Raw genomic sequence first — 22,261 nt, forward strand, 5'->3', positions numbered from 1 at the left:
CATGAATCTTAAGAAAAACGGTGTGGTGTATTTGCTCACACATTGCAAGGCCTGTATGCGGGAACCACATTTTCATGAGATAAAGATTCTTGGCAGAAGCAACATTCAGACTGCAAGTGAGTTAACTGAAGCATACTAAATAAGAAAGAAGAACAGCAACTGCGTAAGTGGCACAATGCTTGTTTTATATCAGTCGGGGTGTTTGACAGCTGGTTGCCTCAAGTATTGCGATTAGGCTGAGCATGCATGTTTTTGTCTATTGTTCATGGGTCTGCACCCTAAATCCATCACTTGGAAGTGCCGCCCTTGTCGTCATTAATGTGTCTTCCTTTTTGTGTGTGTCCTCTTTGTGTCGAATGTGTCTTTCAGCGGAACCTCACTGTAACAAGTCGCTTCTGACACGAAAATACCTGCGTTATATGGTAATACACTATCGGTGAGAAGCATTTCAGATTTACTTTGTTATATCTAATAATTTGTCATATCCGAGTTCGTTATATTCAGGTTTCACTGTGGTCGTTTTGACACATTTACCATAGTGCTTAAATGACGGTCACAAAGAAAGGACAGGCATGAATGCCGCATACCATCCATGCCTGTCCTTCTTTCTGTGTCTGTCGTTTAGTTGCTGCAGTAACTGGAGCCATATTTAGAGCAAACTGAAACACTTGTGGTGATGCTGTCATGTGAAATATATCAATTACACAAAATGAACCTGAGCGGTAGGAGGAAAAACTAAAGCAAAAGCATGATGTTGTAATCCAGAGACAAAAGGTGCCATCTGCACCATTTGCTCCTCTGCCAACTCTCACCAACTGTAAGCTGCTTTATAAGATGAAAGGGGGCGAGGGGATTGGAATGGGAGAGCAAGGGCCAGCGCCTCTGTCCCGTGATACAACTGTTACAAGTGTGAAATGGCACAAGCGGGCAATGACAAAATGAAGGTGATGACACTCAAAAACAGTCTGGTGATAGTGGTGATGCCGTTCGCTGCTATCAATCAACTCATTTGCAGGAAACAACAATGAGTCTATAATTTTCATGGTCTTCGCACTCTTTGCAATAATGTAGCATTGCAAGGGCATCAATAGGATCCTGTTCGCTTAGATGACATTTTTCTGCCCTAGTCCCTCTCGGTGTCAACCGTGCCATCTAAACGTGGTTGCCTGGAATGATGTGAGGCGTGTATGGGTCTGGTTGACTTTCGTGCCACTGAGGTGCTATTGTCATTCAAGCACGGAGCATCCTCCCAGAACAATTACACATAGTTAATCATGAAGCTGTAAAATTTAGAGGATTATCAACTGTACACTCTTGCTGCTAACTGAAACTTGTATTTCCTTGTTTTATATAGTATTCCTTTTTATTGAACTAGTCATTCTAGTACAGTATAAAATGAGTGTTGAAACACTGCTGTGTTTTCATATTTGCTAGTCTATCTTACTATATTTTCTAAAAGACTTCTTTCTGTTTGAAAAAGTCTTTTTTTCATTTTCTTTTACCATTTTCATTGTATGTCACATAACAGTTGGAGCTCTTAAGGTGAAAATACGTGTTAATGATGATGACATCGAGGCTCTCATCGTCCTTATCATTGTCACAGGTCAGTGTCATGCACCTACCTGCTTCGGCAGGTTTGCTGCATGCTCAGGGTTGAGGTGTGCCCCCTGGTCGGCCATCAGGTAAGCCAGGTGCTTGCGTCGCAGGGCTTCCACCGCGGCCTCCGTCACATCACGGGACGCGTACTCGCTAACCTCCAGCAGCTGCTCCGCATCGCGCACAGAGCCTGGCAAGTCCGAGAGTGCATTGAAGATCTGCGCCGAGTTCTCGAGTGAGCGCAGCTCGGATTCCTGCACAGGGGAGTTTGCGCTCGTTGTGGCACACTGTTCACGTAACAGACAAGTGTGGCTGAGGCCAAACAGTAACGCTTCAAATTATAACCATACATGAATTGACAGGAAAGTTAGTTGTGGCAGAAACAAAAGCATTAGCTAATCCTTCAACAGCCTTGCCGTGTGCGCAAGCCACTGTGTTGCTGCAATTATTCTTCCTGTGTACCGTCTGGGATTGGAATGATCTTCTGAGCCACGTAGTAGCTCGTAATGATCTCACACACTCTAAAACTGCTACTGAGGAAGCAGACTCATCCATGTCATAATGTCAGTAGTGGAACAGCCATTTGACCTTTTGGCGCAGGTCTTGGCCCAGGCAGAAATTTGTTAAAAGCACAGGAAAAATGCTTGTCCCATCTGTCTTGCCTTAACTTTGCCACCGTCCACTTTTTTGACACATGACGTTAAGGCATCCATAACAAACCAAAGCAGGGAGGCAACGCCTTGTGAATGGTCGCAAAAGAATTTGCGCATTTAAGCAGCTCCTAGTGGCTCGCCTCAGATGCCACGACAGCAGCATTTTACGACATGCAATCAGGGCACACGGCAACTGTAAAGCGGGTACAGGTCTCTGTCAACACAGTGTGTATGCTGGGCAGGCAAGAAGAGAGTGTGTAAGATGGCACAAGACACGACATGGTCTTTCCTAGCATATAATGCAGCACGTCCAAGAAAAAACGCACTGCGGCCACCCTTGGCAACAACAGCAGGCTTAGTGGGAAACTGCAAGGAAGCATGTTGCAAGCACACGCTTTGTCTAAAGACAGCTGGGGATATGGAACGGTAAACTGAGTGTCGCAAGCCCAAGCGTCACGAGCCTGACCATCATGGGTCTGAGTATAACGAGTCTTGGTGCAGTGGGACATGCATGCCCAACCTCTACAGTTGATCTGGATACACTGTAGAGGTTGTGTTACAGCCATGCTGTGCTATATATTCTACATTCACAGACCCACTTCTCAGGTTGGCGCTGCAACCGTTGCGAAAAGGCTCGCAGTGCAAGGTACCGACAAGCGCTTGAGCGGAGCCCTGACCTTTGAGCTGAGCATTCCCAGGAGGATCTGGAAGAGGACAATGGAACCGTCGTAGAAGAGCAGGTCCCAGATGCGCAGCAGCACCCGCATGGGCACCACGCTCGCAAAGAGCGTCAGGAACCAGTGCAGCGTGATCAGCGACAGCTCTGCATACATTTGCAGACCCTGGTTAACAGAAACACTAAAAAAAACAAAAAAAAAACAAGGACAGAACTCAAGAGTCTGTAACATTTACATATGTATGAAGGAAAAAAAAAAGAAAGGAACAGCTTGTGTGACATTATCCCCTCGTGAGTGAGGGATGCTGCTGGGCCTTTGAATATATAGAAATATTGGTACCCATCGCTATTTTGCCTAGGGCTACTCATTGGGATTTTTCTAAAGTACTGCTTGATAAGAATTCGTGCACAAGTAACACAGTCACAGAGACAACATAGACAACTTGGGCACAAGCCTACCCATCCCTTCTTTACGGCCCTGTATGCAGTGCATTATTAATGCAACAGCACTATACAGATTAAAATTAGGCTTTCAGCTCTCTACCCAGGTGTGTAACACAGGCTGTGAGGCAATGCGATTAAAGGCATAAGGTAGGCCAATTCTGATACTGCCAGTACAGACAGGGGTTTGTACGTAATATCATTAGCCACAACTTATCCTTCAATGGTGCACAGAGGTATGTCCAGCCACAACTTATCCTTCAATGGTGTACAGAGGTATGTCCTTGGTGGAGCAACTGTTTGGGTGTGAATGACGGCTGTGCTGGTAAGGAGCATTCGAGTGGTGTGACGTGCACATGCGGCAGGAGGAGTGGCGCCATCTGCACCGGTGCACTGCAGGTGGCGCGCACTGCATATTGCACAATGCTCTCCACTGTACTGCAGTGAATGACAGGGGTTTTAATACAGCGAAAGCTGTGGTTTGCATGGATTCTACTGCTCGAAAGCTCTGAAGCAGGAGGCAAACCCTTGTCCCAACCTTCTGCATCTCTCTGGCACTGGGAGCTTTACGGTCGCGACAGGATGCCAGCCAGGACTCTGCAAAATTCATGCCCCTGGTGGCTTCGTTCTTGTTTTTTTGACAAGGACAAAGGCTGCACACCAACTCAATGGATGGCACGAATGATAACGATAAAGAATCCTGCAGAATCCACCTCATGATGAATGTAGATGTTAATGTGATTAGCAGTAAAGCAATGTAGCAATACACCGTACTGACACTGTTGAAACATGTCATGTATGAGGTATGTACTGCAGCCGGGCTCCTCTCTTGCGCTTCCCTCTGGACACGCTGCGCTATCTAGTGGTACTATTATGAAGTCTCAGCACGTGGCCTCCGAGATGCATGGCGCACCAGTGCATGTGAGCACTGAGAATTAATCTCTTTCTCCCTGTGGGCACTTGTGGCACGACACCTTAAAGGGTGCTGGCGAGAAGGAGCTGCTATGCTTGAGGAACCCGTGTGATGTGGGCTCGATTCTGCCCAGCAACGAATGAAATTTTGTTTTCACTGAAGAGCACTGTGAAAGAGGTTAGGCCCACATTTTTATACTGCGCTACCTTCGGGATCAGGTCCTATTCGTAGACTACAGTACCTTCGAGACTGGCCTACATTTTTTCTTGGACAGACACCAGCAGACTGAGAAGTGCTCCAGGTGTCCAAAGAATGCTAATTGCATTAAAGAAGACATCTAACAAAACATGGAGAGCGCATGTGCGTGAGACGGTGACCTGCAACCCACCAATGTCATGTTCCTTGAGCAGGGTGTCGAGGTCTGGCAGGCATGCGGTGACCAGGGCCCTCAGCACACGCTGGTCGGCCTGCACACCAGCTAGGGTGCTCGAGTAGTAGGAGGCAGGCAGCAGGTCCTCCACAATGGTGCAGAGCATCCAGAAGGCGTCTTCTTCTTCCAGGAACAGCAGCAGGCTCGCTGCTATCTGCCATGCCATAGACAGTGATTGATGAGATAGCAGAACAAGAAGAGGGGAGAGTAAAAGGGGGCAAGAAGAGGCAGGGGTTAGTACCACATCTGCCCAACTGTTTCTGTGCTGTAGAAAAACATCACCTGTCACAGTGAAGAAAAGGATATCTACACTGTTTCATGGTGTTCCTACTTTGAAAACAATGCACATGCTGGAATCCGTGTGAAGCGAATCCTTTCATGAAGCGGTTAATGAAATGCTGCCAACTGGCCCATTTCATTCCTGCATCTTTGGAGTGACGGAAACTGGCATGGGCACGTGCTCTTGCACACCGATGGTGCACAATGTGACAAATTCTATATATGCTATATGCTTGTATTTATTGATTTCCTATCGTTTATTTTAAAGGTACTGGTTGCTTCTTGGCTGATCGCCCATTGTGGTGCGTGTAACAGAATGGAGGTCATCATCATAATCAACACGCGAACATGCTTCCTAGCTGATCCCCCACTGCAATACAGTATGTGCCACAGCAAAAAATCATATTCATCATCAACATGCGGCGATCATCTCAAAGCGCTAGTAGATGGAATCCCACTGCCGGACGCGCTTATATATATATTTTTTTATGAATGAGATTGAATCTACCCGAATCGCGATTGACCCCCCGACTGACCAACCATATAACACAGGCGTAACTGTGGGACCGTGAGCAAAGAAAGCTCCACTTCAATATTTTTATAAACTGCCTGCAGCAGTAGTTAAAGGGACACACAGGAGGAACATTACGTCAAGTTGGATTGGTAAACTATACTTCTGGGGCACCAAAAACGTATGTTTTACACTGCACGAAGGCTTGGTAAGCTTGAGAAGATGCAAAAACGAAAAACAGGTAGCGACGCCAGATTAAATTTCCGTGCTAGCTCTACATTATTGCATAAACTTTTTCTTGAGACCAGCGGCACGTTTATGAGCAAATTGGGATTACACTGCATTTTAAAGGACTGATGGTCCAAAATTAGGGAGGTTTGAGAACTTTCATTGTGTACAAACTGCGCAAACGTGCGGAAGCACTTTAAGATCTGTGTCATTGCACTGATGTATAAGCTCTGCAGTTTTGGCGCAGAATTCAAAAGGCAAAACGTTCACCTTCATTTTCTCCAATACTAAAGAACCTTTTCTGGCCAAATAAATTGAACGAAAGTCCTCAAAGAATGCCACACTGCTCTAAACTTATCCAGTTCTGTTTCTTGGTGTCCTTTTAGTGTCCGTAAGGCCAGAAAGTGGGGATAGGTGGTTAGTTGAGATGTGCTGCCTACCTATATTGTTAAAGAGAGATGGGCAACATGAAAGTGTATGCCTATCTTTAGTGCTGCAGAAATGACAAACATTTGTGTTACACATAGTGCATTTTCACCTCTCCACATTGGTTACTTGAAAAGGCAGGCATCACTTGCACAACAAATCCCAGTCCAACTAAGTTCTGTACGATTCAGTTTAGAACACTTATTGCAATTTCACAGCAGAAGCCAAACAGTAAGGAAGTCATGTCAATTTATTCAGCAGAAATACCAAAACTAGCACGACTTCTGAAACATCTGTCCACAAAATGTTTTGCAATAATGCTACATTGACATTCTAGTCAATAGTTTCTGAAAAGCCTCTCTTGTGTACCTTGGAATTTGATAATATCTACTGCCATTAAAAATTCTAAATGTGCAGGGAAAGGGTTCTCGCAGGTGTGGCTGCTTTTAAAGGGAAGAACCACTTCTTATTTGGCTACTGATTACACAGCTGAAATATGGCATGCAGGTTATGTAGAGCATGTTTTAATGCAATGAGGCTGTTCCAATGTGCCCTACCAGTCATTTTTCTCTGTTAATAAAGTAGACATATTTGATTTACACCATCTAGATGTTCCCTTTAACAGTTGACCATACTGCACTTTGTGAAACATTCTCTGCAGAGAAAGTGGGGATGTAGATTCGTCTGGGTATGAACAATGACTTGCAGATCATGGTAGATTACTAGTACAGAACAGGACAGACAACGAAACACAAAACGGCAAACACAAGCAATACCAACTACCTAATGTAGTTGGATTGCCAACTATATTACTGACGTAAGCTTTGCTCAATTGCGACAGCATTGCATGGCACCTACCATGCTAGTGCCCTGGCAGTATCCAATGTCTGGGTAGAGCCAGGCAAGGCCCCGCAGAACACGTCGCAGGCGAGGAATGCCAGTGCTGGTCGCATGTGAGAAGCATGCGTTGCTAGGCATGGTACGCAGGAGGTCCTGCACGAGCCAGAGGGGCAACATGTCACACTCTGTTATTGCCACAGAGTGGCCCTGCTCCACTGATGCTACGCAGTGCCACATGGTTACTATACAAAACTGAACAAGAGGTGGAACAGGCCTGAAAGTGTTTTGCTTTTTGATATGTGTACTTCTTTGCTAATTGTCACTCACCAATGCATTACATTTCGAGTGTTCATTTGTTTACCCGGTACATTTTAAACTTTGCTGCGTTAATTCATGTTTTGTACAAAATTTTCTTTCTTTAACACCATTGCAGTCGTTCACCTTGGGACTCTCCCCATCTGTATACTAACCGTACCTAATCATTCCTTGTTGAACTGATAATAAACTGAAACTGAATAAGTGCATCACAAAAAAAGCGTGTTTTATGCATGTAACTTTTGCCGGACACTACTTTCAAAGTGCCAAAATTGTGCGCACAATTATTGTGCGTCATCTGTGTGTAAATATACAGCAGTGACAAAACAAAAAGCGGGCTGAAAATCCTTGTGAGAGTCATTGCCCTGACACCTGCAAGCAAGAGGAATGGTGTTTCCACTTTACAGTTGATCTCAAATAATGGACAACTGCGTAGTTGTTCCAGCTCTTCCCTCTACGGGAGCATGTACTAGAACATTAGATGCTGCATTTGCCAAGCCATCATGCCAGGTGTTGGAATCCATGCACATTAATTTGGTGAAATTGAGAGGAGTTGAAAGGGTGCTTCCGACCACATGTAAACTGCTGCAAATGATGAAACTAGAGGTTAAACAAACTATACTAGACTGCAGAGCATACAAAGGACAAAGATGAATGTGAAAACACACTCGCAAGGCTCTTTGACAATATCTAAAATCAAAAGCAGCATGTAGACTGGGACAATAAAGTGACAAAAATGAAATGCTCATTTTCTTGTCCAATTCTATGCATGGTATTTTATTTTAGAAGTCTGTCTCATTCTCTATGCACTGTTGTTGACTTAAGAAGTATTTGCTAACTAGCCCAATGGTAAACACTCCTGAATTTCTTTGATAGTAAGGTGCATATGTGTGCATGGCATTCTCCATCAAAGCAACATCAAGCCCTTTATTTCTTGCTTCCTTATCTAGAATCAGTCAGCTGCTTTTAGAAACTCTAGCTGCCATTTGAACTGTAATGTGCATCATCTAACATGGCAGCAGTGAATCAAGACGACAAATCAGACTCAAATGCTGATCATTTAAAAAGTCAGTAGCGAAATCACGATGCCTTGTCATGCAACCTTTGCTTTGTCTTGCTTTCTTCTCCCCTCATGTTGTATAGGGCTTTTCCCTCTGCCTCTCTTGAGGAGCAGCGGTATGTAGAGGCTATACACAGTAGAACCCTGCTGTTCCCAGGTGCTGCGTTTTCCTGGCTCTTATGTCGTTTTCAGCCGTTCCCAGCATAGCTCCCATAGGATCCAATGCATTGGGAACCCCACAGTTGTGTCGCAACTGTGGGACCGGTCCCGCATCATACATTGCAAACTGCCACTCCACGCTGGCCCAAGCAGTCATGTTAACTTTTCATGTAGCTTGGCTTGGCAGCCTGACGATAGGATCGGCCGCCCAAAGTGCTGGGGGCAACACCTATGGCTTAATTATGGTTTCTGCTAGCAAAAGCATGGCCTTTAAGCTTCTGCTATCTAAAGATGCTGCCTATGATGCATTGCGGCCCTAAAACTGGTTTCAGCACATATGACGTATGTTCCAAAATATGTTCCATATGAAGTCCAAGGGCAATAACACAGTTGCCGCGCGCCTTATGCTGTATGTGTGAGTGAAAGCGTGTGAGGGGAGCCGTTCAATCTCGCGGGCGCAAGGGAGGAAAGTGGGGAGGAAGTGCTCTGCCTTCCGGCAACAGGGGAGAGGAGGGAGTGGGGGCCGCATTGTACTCTAGCAGCAACTGCGTATTGCGTGGTCATGTAGGCTGCATCTTAAAAGCGATCTGTGTTGAGGGTAGAGTCTAGGTGAGCCGATGGCTCATATCTTTGTGCGTGCTGTTCTCTCCGCTCAGTTTGCGTTGAAGCGATCGACAGCACTGGACGAAGGTCACTTCACTCACTGCTGTTGCTGCGCTTCCTCATGCCAGCGTTTTGACAGCGAGTGTCCGCAGTCACCGAGTGCAATGTGTTCATGTTTGCTGTGCGCGCTGACACCATGCTTGCTAATTTAGTTAGTAAACAAATGCTTACAAGTTTATACAGACGACAAAACTACTACCCTTACTTTGTACAGCTGTCTACTAATTTCCTGTCGCAATCGATGCTTCGTCTTTCGGGGGAAACTGTGACTTTTGATAAAACGTGAGAACTAAAATAATATTGTTTACAGTTCATGACTACTCTTATTTCTCAATTTTTCCCATTTCTCGGCTCTTGCACTTCCTGGCTCTTACATATTTTTTTTTATGTCCCCCTGAAACGTATCAGCGGGGTTCTAGTGTGTGCGTGTGCGTGTGTTATATGGGACCTCAAAGAGGTACGACGTAATGCTAACACAGTTTTCTCACATTCACTGCTAAATTGCCACTGAGTTTTTCTTTTTCAAAGATAGCGGTAAGAAGTCTCACAGGACTTGGTAACGCTTGCACTATGCGCTAACCAAAGTACATGAGTGTTTTTGCCTCTGGCCACAGTGCAATGCAGCTGCGATAGCAGGAAATCAAGCCTGCGACCTCCCGTACAACAGCACGCACTGAGCCATTGAGGATCAGTCTCTGAGTTCCAAGTCGCTTTTTTTGTTAAACCTTAATTATTGGAGAGGTACGAGGCTCACCGCAGCTAAACTTTTTGAAAACATTGGGATTATAAGAACTGAAATCCGATGGTTTCCTGTGCATATGAAGAAAGTGGACGAGACTCGAGCAAAGCTCAATAAGGTTGCTCATGACTTGGTACGAGGACTAGCTGACCGTGACAGTCACAACCGAGCCATTCACCACCAAGCCAGGGAATCTAGAGATCATATAATAACTTACAATGACATTACCAAACATTACTATTTAGGATGCAGGCAATTCCCATTGCCACATTCAAAACTGAACAGGCCTCAGGCAGTCTCAATGCGCTTATTGCAAACAGGTACATATCCCCCGTCGTACCACATTAATAAAATATATTCAGAGAGGGAGATTAAGATGGACTGCAATGATTGTAATGGCATCATTGGAATCAGACATATGCTGGCGGGGTGTCCCGCGACTCTCCCCAACCTCATTGAAGAATGGAAGCAGTGGGAAAAAAGGATTCAAAGCCCGCTGTTCAGCGACTAACTAAGGGCCATCCAGAGGGCTCATGGTGTCGCTGAAGGGCTTGGCCTGACAGTGCCAACGTGGGAGCGGCCCGCCTTGGCTTAAAAAGTCGAGCCTCCGGACCTCATTTCAACAAAAGTTTCCACACACGAGGCCCGTCTTTCTGAAAACTACTCCTGTCACGGAGCAGTGCGCAGCGTACCTTCTCGATCTGTTTGGAGGTGAGCAGGTGGTCATTGGCAGAGGAACGCACCACCTCACGGTAGGTGAGGCCAGCCTGCCTCTTCTTGCGGGCTGCCCCCGACAGGTGCATCCACAGCTGGGGTCGCAGCGAGTGCGGGATGCCACCGTCACGCAGCAGGCCTCGTAGCTTGGGCGTGTGTGGCAGGTGTGGCTCCACCTGTGAAGCGTTGCAGACACAAATGGTCCTCACACCACAAATGGGAGAGAGACACATTGGCACAGGCTTGCAACTGTCTACGTGTCTTCGTGAGGAAACGCCAACGTGAAACAATAAATCGGGATGACTTTTAAACCTGTTTTTGCATTCTTGTGACTGGAATGTCTTGCTCATTGGCTGAGGATGCTAATGTTTTGTGAAATAGTATGGCAGCTCTGATGTAAAGAATTTCTTGAAATTTGCATGCAAGAAAAGTCTACGAAAGATGTCATGTTGATTTTTTGTTGTTTCCGATGCTATGCACTGATTTTATCATTGATGAAGACTTGACTAGATTCTATTTTGAAGCAGGGAGTTAGCTCAGAAACATTAAGGTCGCATTGTCGCTTGCTGTTTTTTTTTTCCTTTTTATGTGCTTTGTGGCATACCAAGCACTCTTTCCCAGTTAGACTGGCTTCTCTGCAATTCCAGAAGTGTAATCGATCAACCTAGCTTAACAAAATGTTTCTTCTTAGTGTTATAAAAGCTTTTTGTGTGTGCCCTCTGATCCCTCTAAGTGAGGAACCTCAAGCACATACATCATGGAGTCCTTGTGGGGTGCTAACTGTAAGCCCCGTGAAAGTATTGATGAAACCCTAGCAGTGCGAGTGGGCATATGGAGCTATCTGTGTTTACTGGGAAGCAGCACAACACACCTTGTCCCATGTAAGGTCTCCAACCTCATTGTTGTGGGTGAATTCTAAGTAAGCAATCCACTTAAGCCTGTGCTGGGGGTTCTCCTGGAAAGGTTCCTCACTGTCCACACTGCGGCTCATCTGTTCAGGTCCATCTGCATAATGTGGAGGATGGTGACAGAGAGATTCACTTGGCGAGCAAGTGAAATAAAATTCAGTTGAGGAGAAACGTAACAATAAGCAAAGAGAGCTGTACAAAAAGTGATATGAAGAAGACACAGGATAAGATAACCCGGAAGAACAACGGCACAGACCAACTAGCTGAAACCTAAAGTAATGTACTGCACACAGGAGTTAATGGCACAACAGTGCACGATGACGACAGTACGATGATAATGACAGCACAACAACAAATACATCATGATGACCATGTTTAAATGCAGTGCAAATAGACAAAGCTAAAGTAGAAGGAGGAGACGTGCACAATCTTATAATATTGCTACATTCTTTTTCGCTGCAGTTAGATACAGTCAACCTGTGCCAACTCGCCCAATTTAGTGCTTTTCTAAAATCGTGATGGCACTTCATTGACTGACGCCTAATACAGTTAAGAGCTGTTTAGAAAGAGAAAAAGGAGTGCTGGATTGAAATACACACTATGAGCAGCCACGCTTGACATGGCCCTTGCATTAGCCAATATTTCAAAGTAAATTCTGACTATGCTAACTCGCAATCTCAAAATATTGCAAATCTCATAATCAATTACTCAACTCTCTCTATGCCCAAATCTGAGCTCTGTATTCCTCTTAAAGAATATAATTTAAAGTTCTACTGACTGCAACATTGTGGACACTCAATACTTGATTACCAAGTATGTTACAGCTCTGCACAGCAAAACGTGCCAGCTTCATGTGTAACATGCAGTTCTGGCAAAATTTGCAGTTCGTGAAGTGGTGTTCATAGTGTATGACTGCGTGGTCAGTATTGTTTAGCTCTGAGAGGTCAGGGAAGCTCATGTTCTTCCTTTTAAAGGATTTGCTTTTCTTAGCTTGTTGCTGAGCTTTGCGCTGCTGGCACCAACCGCAGTGGTGAGCAGATCCCGGAGACAGTACAGGTTACAGTTCCCATGGGTATATGCTGCTGGTTACGTGCCGCCAGCCATGTGCCATCGCTGTCATGCCATCTCATGCTATTGTCATCCCAGATTCGTTGTCATCCAATTCTCGTCATTCAGTCATCGTAATGTCATTGTCGTCATCCCACTGTTCACATGACTAGCCCACATCATTGCCTAGCACTTAAACATTCCCATTACGCACTCGTAAAGGCCCTGCGGATTTTCGCCCTGGAACGTAGCTTACAAGAAGTATCATCATCGTCATCGTCAGTCTATTTTTATGTCCACTGCAAGACAAAGGCTTCTCCCCGAGATCTCCAATTACCTCTGTCTTGCACTAGCCGATTCCAACTTGCGCCTGCAAATTTCATAATTTCGTCACCTCCACCTAGTTTTCTGCTGTCCTCAACTTATACGTATATATGTACAAGAGGTATAGGCACATCAAAAGCACATGGAGCACGACAATGTGCCTCACCTTCGTCCTCTATCCTGAATCCAAACTCGTCAAAGCGGCAGTCATGGTGGCAGCCAGTGTCTTCAGGCTGGAGAGGATGGCGCGCACCGTCAGTCCCCGTAAAAGATGAACAACAGCACACTGCACTACTGAGCAGCTCAACAGCTCGCTTGTTCTGTTTTCAATATGAGAGGCTCACAACAATCGTTTGCTCACATGTCCAGCATGTGAGAGATGCTCAGCCTTCACCAAGCTGGCTTGAGTACAGAACTGAGGAAAGCTTCATCTGAGATACAGAAGCACCATTGACCAAGAAGTTTGGCCATCAAGTCAGAGGGCAGTCAAATGTGCTATGACTGTCCAGTAAAGAGCATGTCAAAAGAAAATGTTCAGTGCTGTATTACAGGTTTTCAGGAGCTAATTGTGCTTGTCAGTGGGCAAGAATGTCTGTGAGGCACTGCACAAACACAAACAAAAGAAAAAATATGTAAGGAGGTTTACATATGTGATGTTGCAAGCTGGAAAGGGATACGCTGGAAGAAATGGCCTGCAGCTATTATAATAACCTTAGCAGCCAGGAAAACTGTAAACTTTGCTGCATAACAATACATTTTTGAGGCTAGGAACTGAGTGGAAGGTTGAGTTTACAATAAGCCAACATTCATTATGGCAATGAGTGCTAGAACGCTTCTACTAGAGACAGTGAGAGCTGAGATGCGAACTCATTGTGCACAGATTGTAATGCTCCAAAGCACTGAAAACGTAATTTAATTTTTGCATCTGGTCTTCTCTGTGAAGCTGGCAGGCAGTCTGAGACAAGTATAAGAAGTAGAATGTCAAAGGCGCACATAGCATTCATCGCCCACTTTGAAAAGAAAGAAAAAAAAGGAGACCCCAAAACAGTCAAGTTGCATTAATTATATACCAACAGGACAAGCAATATTGTTTCAAGTTATCTGATGCAAATTGTTCAAGCTATCTCATGATTAAAAGATGTGCTCAACATGCGTTTGGTTGTATTTTAGGGCTATCAGACATTATAGAATGAAATGGCACGTTGAATCAATGGAATTCCATCTTATCAACATTAGCGTACATTGCCGAGTTGGTTCAGGGCAGAACTGACATCTTTTCAGTATGAGAGAGCAACTGGTACGTCAGCATGCTACCAACCTTAGTTAATTGTAGCAAACTTTATATTCAAGTAGATTTTTCTAATTGCGAACAAAAGCATATGCTCACTATTTGTCTTTTTATGTGCTTAAAGGGGCCTTGAACCATTTTACATAGAAGTGGAGAACAGCATTGGAAGAGACAATAGGCTATTTCAGAAATACTTTGCTGCAAAAACTACTTCAATGCATTAAGCAGAAGTGGAGTTATTGGCAATCAAACATGACCTCCACTGTGCTCCCGTTTCTTCTTCAATGCCTTGCAATGCAAAGGCTGCAATGTAGTGGGGTGTGCCCACAACGCTCCACCTTCTAAATGTCACCGTGGTACGCAGCTCAAATTTTATTTTGGATGTTAACGTAGACACCACTACTTCCAATTTTGGAGCCCACGTCATGCTAAATGCAAGTCAAATGTGGTTGTCCTCAGTCAGCCACAGTATCTACACTACGTGCCTGACCACAGCTACATGCATAGCTACGTGCATAGCAGCCACCATCTGGGAATCCGCTTTATTACGAATAAAAGCGTCCAGAAGAGAGTGAGGAGCAGGATTCTGTTTGAAAGAGAGCTTTTGAGAGAAAGGTGACTTCACGCTCCGCTTGCGAGCTCCATGCACTCTGTACGACAGCAAAACTTAGCTGAGATGTTCGCAGCAGCGTATGCTACCCGTGCTCTATGTTATTTCACCAAGCCCACAGGGTGGTTCGGGGCCCCTTTATTACAATGTTGCCTGGCTCTTACCATGAGAGGCTTACTACATCAACAAAAGGATGATTGATTACAGATGTTGGCATATGTAAACAGAAAGGACCAAAGCTAATAAATATTTTTATACTATTCAGGCCCAGCCTTCAGAATCACCCTTCACTGTTATCGCTTTACATTTGAAAGTTGCAAATAGACGTCTTTCCCAATTCATAAATGTGCTTCGATGCTCTGCAAATTTACTCAGCTAATGGTGGCAACGATCATTGTTCAAATGAAGACGAAGTGCTAATGTGCATGCCAGCAATAGCCTGTTTCAATGAAATTTTATAGTGAAAGCCACATCTAGATTTCCTACATTTCATACACATGAACTTAGCACACACGCAATGATCTGTAGACGTAGATTATAGAAAATTGCCTTATAGGAAAGCTAGCTTTACAACTAGGCAAGCGATCCATTGGAATGAGTTTTGTCATTGTTTGCAAAAGCATCTTCCTCTACGGTTGGGGGCAGCACAAGGGACACAGATGGAGCTAGTGACACAGCGAACACGGCGGTTACCTGGGCAAGCGAGGCAAGCAGGTCCTGAGGCCACATGGACGGAGTGAGCGCTGAGAATGGTCCTCCAGGCGCTGGACTGTAGCCCTGGGCCGAGCCACCGCCAAACAGATTGGCGCTGATCGAATCTCCACCCCCGCAGTCACTTCCACCACAACGCACGTCCTCTTCATCCTCAGACAGTGTCTCCACTGCAAAGTTGTGAGGGTGGTTACTAAGCTCCGAGGAAGATGCATTTATGTGTCTTAGAACGACAGAAAGCTGAGCTAGTTGGTAAGGATTCTTATGGCAAAAAAGAGGTGAGGCGTGCAGACAGGACACAAGAGTAGAGAAGTGGCGTTTGGACACGCGGCATTCATGTTGTCCACTTCTCTACTCTAGTGTCCTGTCTGCACGCCTCACCTCTTTTTTGCATTATGCAGTTATGTGTGTATGTAGTGTGACTTGGTCACAATACATACGCACACTATCAACACAAAAATCACAAATGCCCGATTTGTAGTGTTTTAACGTCCCGAAACAACATTGGAGATGCCGTGGTAGGGGGTTCCGAATTAATTTTGACCACGTGTTTCTTTAATGCTTTATGAATAAGTGTTGCCCACAGGCAACAAACCAAAAAAATTATTTTTTTTCTTGTCGAGCTTTTGCTTTAAGTGTGGAGGTTTTGGCTAAGTGGCTTTGGGCCTGCACTGAACGACAGCTAGCAAGAGACGTTTGTTGGATTAGACTGGGAATACAGGATGAGAAAGAACAAAAAAGTTAGGCATGTGAACTCGCATTCTTTTGAAACAATGGTCAGAGATTGATGCAAAACACTAAGATTGGTGCAAAATCTTCTTCTGCAGTTTCAAATATGTAATATACAGGAAACGCAATGTACATCTCTGTTTCACACTTGATGAGAACTGCTTGCACAAGATCCACATGAAGCCATAGGTGGCATGGGGGCAAAGCTCGCTTTCAATGCTCTGCCTGGTGTTTCCCACAGGCAACGAATCTGCTGCTGAAAATGTATCTGCCAAAAAACAAAAACAAGAACTTTTCTTTCTGTTGAATATCCTTGTTCTCAGTGATTTCTGTAAGAAAATTAACATCTACTTCAGGCATTTTCAAGTCTCGTCCTTCAAGGGTCAATGTACAACTTTTCTTTCATTGTTTGCATTTGGTTCCCATAAAAGTGCAGCTGTCACAGGTGGGAACCGAATCCGCAGCCTCACAGTCAGCAGCAGAACACCAAAAGCACTGATGCAATATGTACATGCATACACGAATGCATACGTGAATGCATGAAGCTAGAGATGCATGAAGCTAGAGCAGTGTTGATTTTAGTTTTCACCTTCTTCGGTGCATCTCACATTGGTGCAGCTACATTTACGTAGCTGCGACGTGGCACCGCAGTGGTGACACTTCAAGATTTCGCATATCAGCACGTCCTAGCTTATGGCGAGGCAAGCAGCTTGTATGACAAGAACTGCTCACACCCATCTGAAAACTCAGATAATTAATATTTGATTCCTTGGCCGCAGTTGACTTAAAAGTGATTTAAATGCGACTTACTTAATAAAGGGAAAATGAGACATCCACCAGAACGTAGCTAAGTGCTACAAAGGAAACTCTCCACCTTGCGTTTTTCCGCAGAACTATTACGTCACAAATGACTTACAAACGCACACTTTCTGGAAAGCTGCAACCACATTTTAATTTATCTTTGCCTAGCACACAATGACCTCGCAGCAGCTACCTAGTGAAGGTGGCAGTTTAATATGGGATTCGCATAAGCAAAACCAATTTCGCCACAACAATATGTCACCAAGCCATGTAAATGTGGCTTGTGATTCAGGCTCGGGTGCCAAGTTCTCGGTCTACAGCATGTCTGGTTATTGGCTGTGTTGTGATGCCATATCATGCTAGCAGTGCAGTCGAACACAGTTCGTGTTATCTATTTTTCCCTACGACAAGAGACTCGCTAAATACTTTTCACAGCCTTCCCTAAGTATTTTTTTTACAGTCCATGTGCATTCAGCACTCAGCGAACTTCTGTGCTAACAAGTTAACCTCAACCTGTGACTAGAACATTCACAGGAGAAGCAAAGAAAAAATGAAAAACAGATTCAGTCGGAGTCACTAATACTAAGAAAAAGACTTGCTCACTGCTCGCTCACCTGGCTTGTATCTCTTATTGTCCATAACAGTTTCGTTAACTCTGCCTTCCGAGCTGGCTTGCAAACAACATCTTGTTGTGCAGTCCAAACGCTGCACGATGCTTCTAAGTCTCCTCCTAACTGACATGTTTTCTATGTGCAGACTTGGGAGCGCACATTTTAGTGCCTATAATTGTACCCGGCATAAAAGCAGAGCAGATGGCAAAAGGCAGCTGTTTCTGTGAACACACCGAGAAGCATAAAAGATCTTATTGCTTGGCAGCGCAACTAAGGTTGTTCGTCTGCAAGTCAACAAAACATTTTGTAAAGGATCAGTCAAAGCATGGAATCTGACCAGGTGTGGCACAACCGTAAAATGAAATGAATAAAAGAATGTGCTATAGTAGCGGAGGCACAGTTGTGAATGGTGTTCAATCTTTGCAGCATCTTCCGGTTCTTACACTCTGCCAATACCAGCGTTTTTCAAGACTGTCACTCTTCAAGTGCAGGGACTTTTCCTTCAAAGGTATTGCAAGTAGCCGTCAATTGTTTTCTGGAGCGCAGAGTAAAAGTTCTTGAGGCTTGAACTGTGAAGCCACGTCCATGCATCCGTGAGAAAGAGATAATCGAAAAGAAGTTGAGTCACCCATCAATGATGCATAGATATAACGTGCCTTGCTTTCTTTTGTTACAGAGGCAGCTCACAATATTTCAAAGCTCCATTTCATTTAAGCTAATCTAAAATTTCCGGTTGGCCTGCTACATATTCAACGCACTTTTAAGCAACTTAATTCACACAGTGCTTTCAGTTAGTCCACATTTGCTGGCTTCTTAAGGAAGATCAATGCAGTTTAGAAAAAGAAAAGGAGAAGACAGACAAACAACTTTGGGGAAGAGATCTGCTCAGGTGTCAGCATATGCAGGGAAACTTTCGCTAGTTGGTGAACATCGATATTTGATATTTGACAATAGAGTGCAAAATCAGACGAGGATGAAGTAATTGGCATACACTTGAGCACAGGAACGAGCATCGGTAGTCATGCGTGTATACCTTACTTTGTCTTCATCTACCTTATTGCTGTTTCGTCAAATGCCTGTAGCCGTACGTCACAGACAGCAAACTCACGTGACAGAACAATATGTGTGTTAACTCACAACCGAGTTGCTAGTTGGCGCACATGTGGTTCTTTCTGTTTCTCTGTCCTGTCCGTTGGTGCTAATTTATCCCTGACAATGTTATGCCAACTGTCCTATACTTCTACACTTCTAAACTAAAAACATGTCCATGCCTGATAAATAGGTGGCAGCTTGTGTGTACCATTACAATTTTGTGTAACAAGCTGGTCATGCTTTTGTGGACATGAGGTCTTGGATGTGCACTGGTTCAGCTTGCCTCTCCCTCCTCTCTGCTCGGAACTCAGCAGTGGCCAGTCGCTCACTCTTATGCCCTTGTAGACGAATGAAACGCAAACTGGAAGCTACAGAGTAGAACACCTTTTGCAAGTAATAACTTAAGAGCACAATTCCACACGTAATTGTAAATTGAAAAAAAAAAAAAAATACGGAACAATGAAAAAAAAGAACAGATGCACAAATGCACACTACCAGTTGAGACTTTTAACGGACTACAAGCATGTCCCCTTATATACAAGCCATGGTCACATGAATATGCTGCATGCAAACACTGCGTGAGAAACTACCAGAAGAAAGAACAAGGCAAGATAACCAATAGATAAAACCAAGACTGGCATGATTTCTTAGCTCCAAGATGTAAAAAAAAATATCAAGTTCACTCTTCTAGTGTTATACAAACAGAGCACTGGGGCAAAAATCTGACGGGGCTGTATGCGGAATGCCTCAGCAACTTTCCTCGTGAACTGATCCCTGTGCTTCATAACACCTTGGTATCTTTGAGCACTGGAAAACAGGGGAACCTATGACAAGATATTTTCAGGTTTAAATTTCCAGCGCTTTTTGAAAACAGAAAGTATTCCTCAGAGCCTTTTTCATTGTCCTTTGTTTTCGGGGCCATTCACAATTATGCATTCAAATCAACTCGCCCAAGTTCACTCGTGTCAGCCAGTTGTGAACGGTGGACTATATGAAAAGAACAGAAAAGAGTAAAAGAAATGTTTACACCGCACCGGCCCAGTCCAGGTACAGTGATGGCTGGTAGAAGTGTGACGAGAATGTTGTACAAAAACCAACACATACATTCTCTTCTCCAAAATGAGATAAGCCCTGCTTTCGTCAAGAAATCTTTCAACAAAATTGTTTAATCTTATCTATTTTATTATATTTGTTGCCTGCCCCATTGGTAATTCTACATGCCCTGCAACTTCTATATACAACAATCTCATATGAACATAGTGGGTTATTATATATCTCAGTTTTAATTGAAAATAATGCATCTATAGATAAGTGCCAACCTGGTTTTAGTGGTGGAATGCCAACAGTAATCAACTATTACAAACTGTGCATGAATTTGTGGCCCCACTAGAGAGACATAGCCAAACTGATAAAATATTTCTAGACTTTGAGAAAACCTTTGATTGCGTGCCACACCCAAAATTATGGTTAAAATGAAAACTGATCGTCAAAAACAATTTGCTGTTCCAGGGGATAGAGGCGTACTTTATGTGCAGGCGTCAAACAGTCATTACTACTGATACAAATTATGGCAATTCACTGGTGCAATATGGCATTGCTTAAAGGTCTGTCCTCAAGGATCTAGCCTTTTGTTGTTTTTAGTTTTCCTTAACGACAATGTAAAATGCATTCTAGCTAAAATACGAATGTTCACAGATGACTGCATTCCATTAAAAGAAATTCAAAATGAGACAGCATATGAACAAGACAGAGGTTCGCAAAAAGATGAAGATAAATTGGTCATCAATGGTCAAACAAGGGATGTGTCAGGCTTGAGCCAATGTTTCAGCAAGAGAACTTGCCTTGAAATCCACTGAAGAAGACAAGTTCTCTTGTTAAAATGTTAGCTCCAGCCTGACATTCCTTGCTTGACCACTGTAAATAACTATCGATATACAGTGTTAGGTAAGGCTTAAGGAACTGAATAGCTTATAGATAATCATGAGAAGCAACGAATAAAGTGTGCCTTTTTGAAGCGTTTGATTTCAAGTAGCGCTGTCTGCTGCGTGGAGCAGCATGTGAAGAAGAGAAAGAAGAGGTGCTCAGCAGTGTTCGTGCCATGCAGCATGCGGTGCTTGTGCACAGGATAGAACATAAATCTGAAGACGAGCTGACACACTGTCTGTTGGTTCTTAAGTGTTGTCTGCCCCTGACAATGAACCCTGCTCTGTTCGTCTGAAAAGGCTCTCGATTTTACATGCCTGTGTGGACAGTGTAGATGAAAATGATGGTTGGGGCAAGCAGAAACGGTTGGCGGATGCTGAAGCATGTTTAAGGATGTGGTCCCACCAAGGAAAACTTGCACGTGTCTTAGACTCCCGACAAAATTTCACTGTACCTGGCGCAATTCCAGTGTTGAAGAAACGGTTGTATCCGAATAAGATCCGCAAGCAGTGCAACATTCTGCAATGCATTATGAGCCACAAGCTTGGCTCCTCGTGGCGTACTCAGCTGCAGAACGAGAGTCTGTCGCTACTGCTAGCATGCTGGGTGCTGATGACTGTGTGTGCACATTTCAGCAGAGAGGAAATGAGAGGACCTGATAACTAGCTCAGAAAGGTGTCTGGCATTCGGGCTGACACATCTTTGAAGGCCAGCTGTTCCCTGCCACACGCGACAGCTGCTTCGTTGCTCGCATTGTTTCCCAAGTTTGCAATCTTATTCCCTTCAAAATTATTTTAAAGTCATTGAAATGTCAATGCATCTCAGTACACACGTGAATCTGGCCTGCACTGTGCAGCTCGGCTTGCTTGGACGATAGATTCCAAGGAAATTTTTCAATTACGTTTTAAGGCACACTGGGGCAGTTATTCTAGAGACATACGGCAATCATTCATTGGTCTGTGTTAAGTACTTAGACATGTGGACCTTACTTATACATAGCTTTTTATGGCATCAATAGCTATAAAATGGTCAGCATTATATGTTCTGTTTTTACTGCAGGGTTGAATACTCACAGTAAAGGCATACAAGGAGGCAATTGCTAGCTAAATAACGTCACGAATATGTGAGGATTATGATCAGTTTCCCTATACGACTTCTGTGCCATTGGTGATAAATATCCATGGTCTAGAGCATGAATATCCGTTGATCATCTGTGGTCACTTGTTGTTTATAACTTGCGAACTAGGATAAAACTGAATGGCGCAGATTTGAAGACGCAGTGAAGTGGCTCAGTTTGTTTTTCACATATCAGGATAAAGCATATCCTGAGATAGAAAGTGAGTTGACGCACCTCAAGACTCTAGAGAAACAACTGTGGAAGTTGCACGTGTGCAGTTTTACATGGCTTAATGCACTTTGGGTGTATCACTGAAAAGGCACCGAACCATCAAAAGCCACATCTGATCGGATGGAAACGAAAGGCCATCGGAATCGCTCTCAATATATAATTCACTTGCGCGCGCGCTACTGACTGAGTCTGCCTCGTATAGGGCAAGTAAAGATTAAACCGCAGT

General features: G+C 44.2%; 1 protein-coding gene across 2 annotated transcripts in view; it reads right to left on the reverse strand.

Moving 5' to 3' along the window:
* The window catches only part of LOC126529276 (small G protein signaling modulator 3 homolog), a 48,984-nt gene that overhangs the window by 26,227 nt on the left and 496 nt on the right, over positions 1-22,261 (reverse strand). For both annotated transcript variants that reach the window (XM_050176878.3, XM_050176877.3), the window contains exons 2-9: positions 15,514-15,701; positions 13,089-13,155; positions 11,515-11,648; positions 10,622-10,819; positions 7,012-7,146; positions 4,668-4,863; positions 2,927-3,072; positions 1,623-1,850 (exon numbers count right to left, since the gene is read on the reverse strand). In XM_050176878.3, coding sequence (XP_050032835.1) covers positions 1,623-1,850; positions 2,927-3,072; positions 4,668-4,863; positions 7,012-7,146; positions 10,622-10,819; positions 11,515-11,648; positions 13,089-13,155; positions 15,514-15,701 — 1,292 coding nt within the window. The remainder of the gene's footprint in view (positions 1-1,622; positions 1,851-2,926; positions 3,073-4,667; positions 4,864-7,011; positions 7,147-10,621; positions 10,820-11,514; positions 11,649-13,088; positions 13,156-15,513; positions 15,702-22,261) is intronic.

Source organism: Dermacentor andersoni, chromosome 8 (assembly GCF_023375885.2).
Source record: "Dermacentor andersoni chromosome 8, qqDerAnde1_hic_scaffold, whole genome shotgun sequence".
Classification (NCBI taxonomy): Eukaryota; Metazoa; Arthropoda; class Arachnida; order Ixodida; family Ixodidae; genus Dermacentor; species Dermacentor andersoni.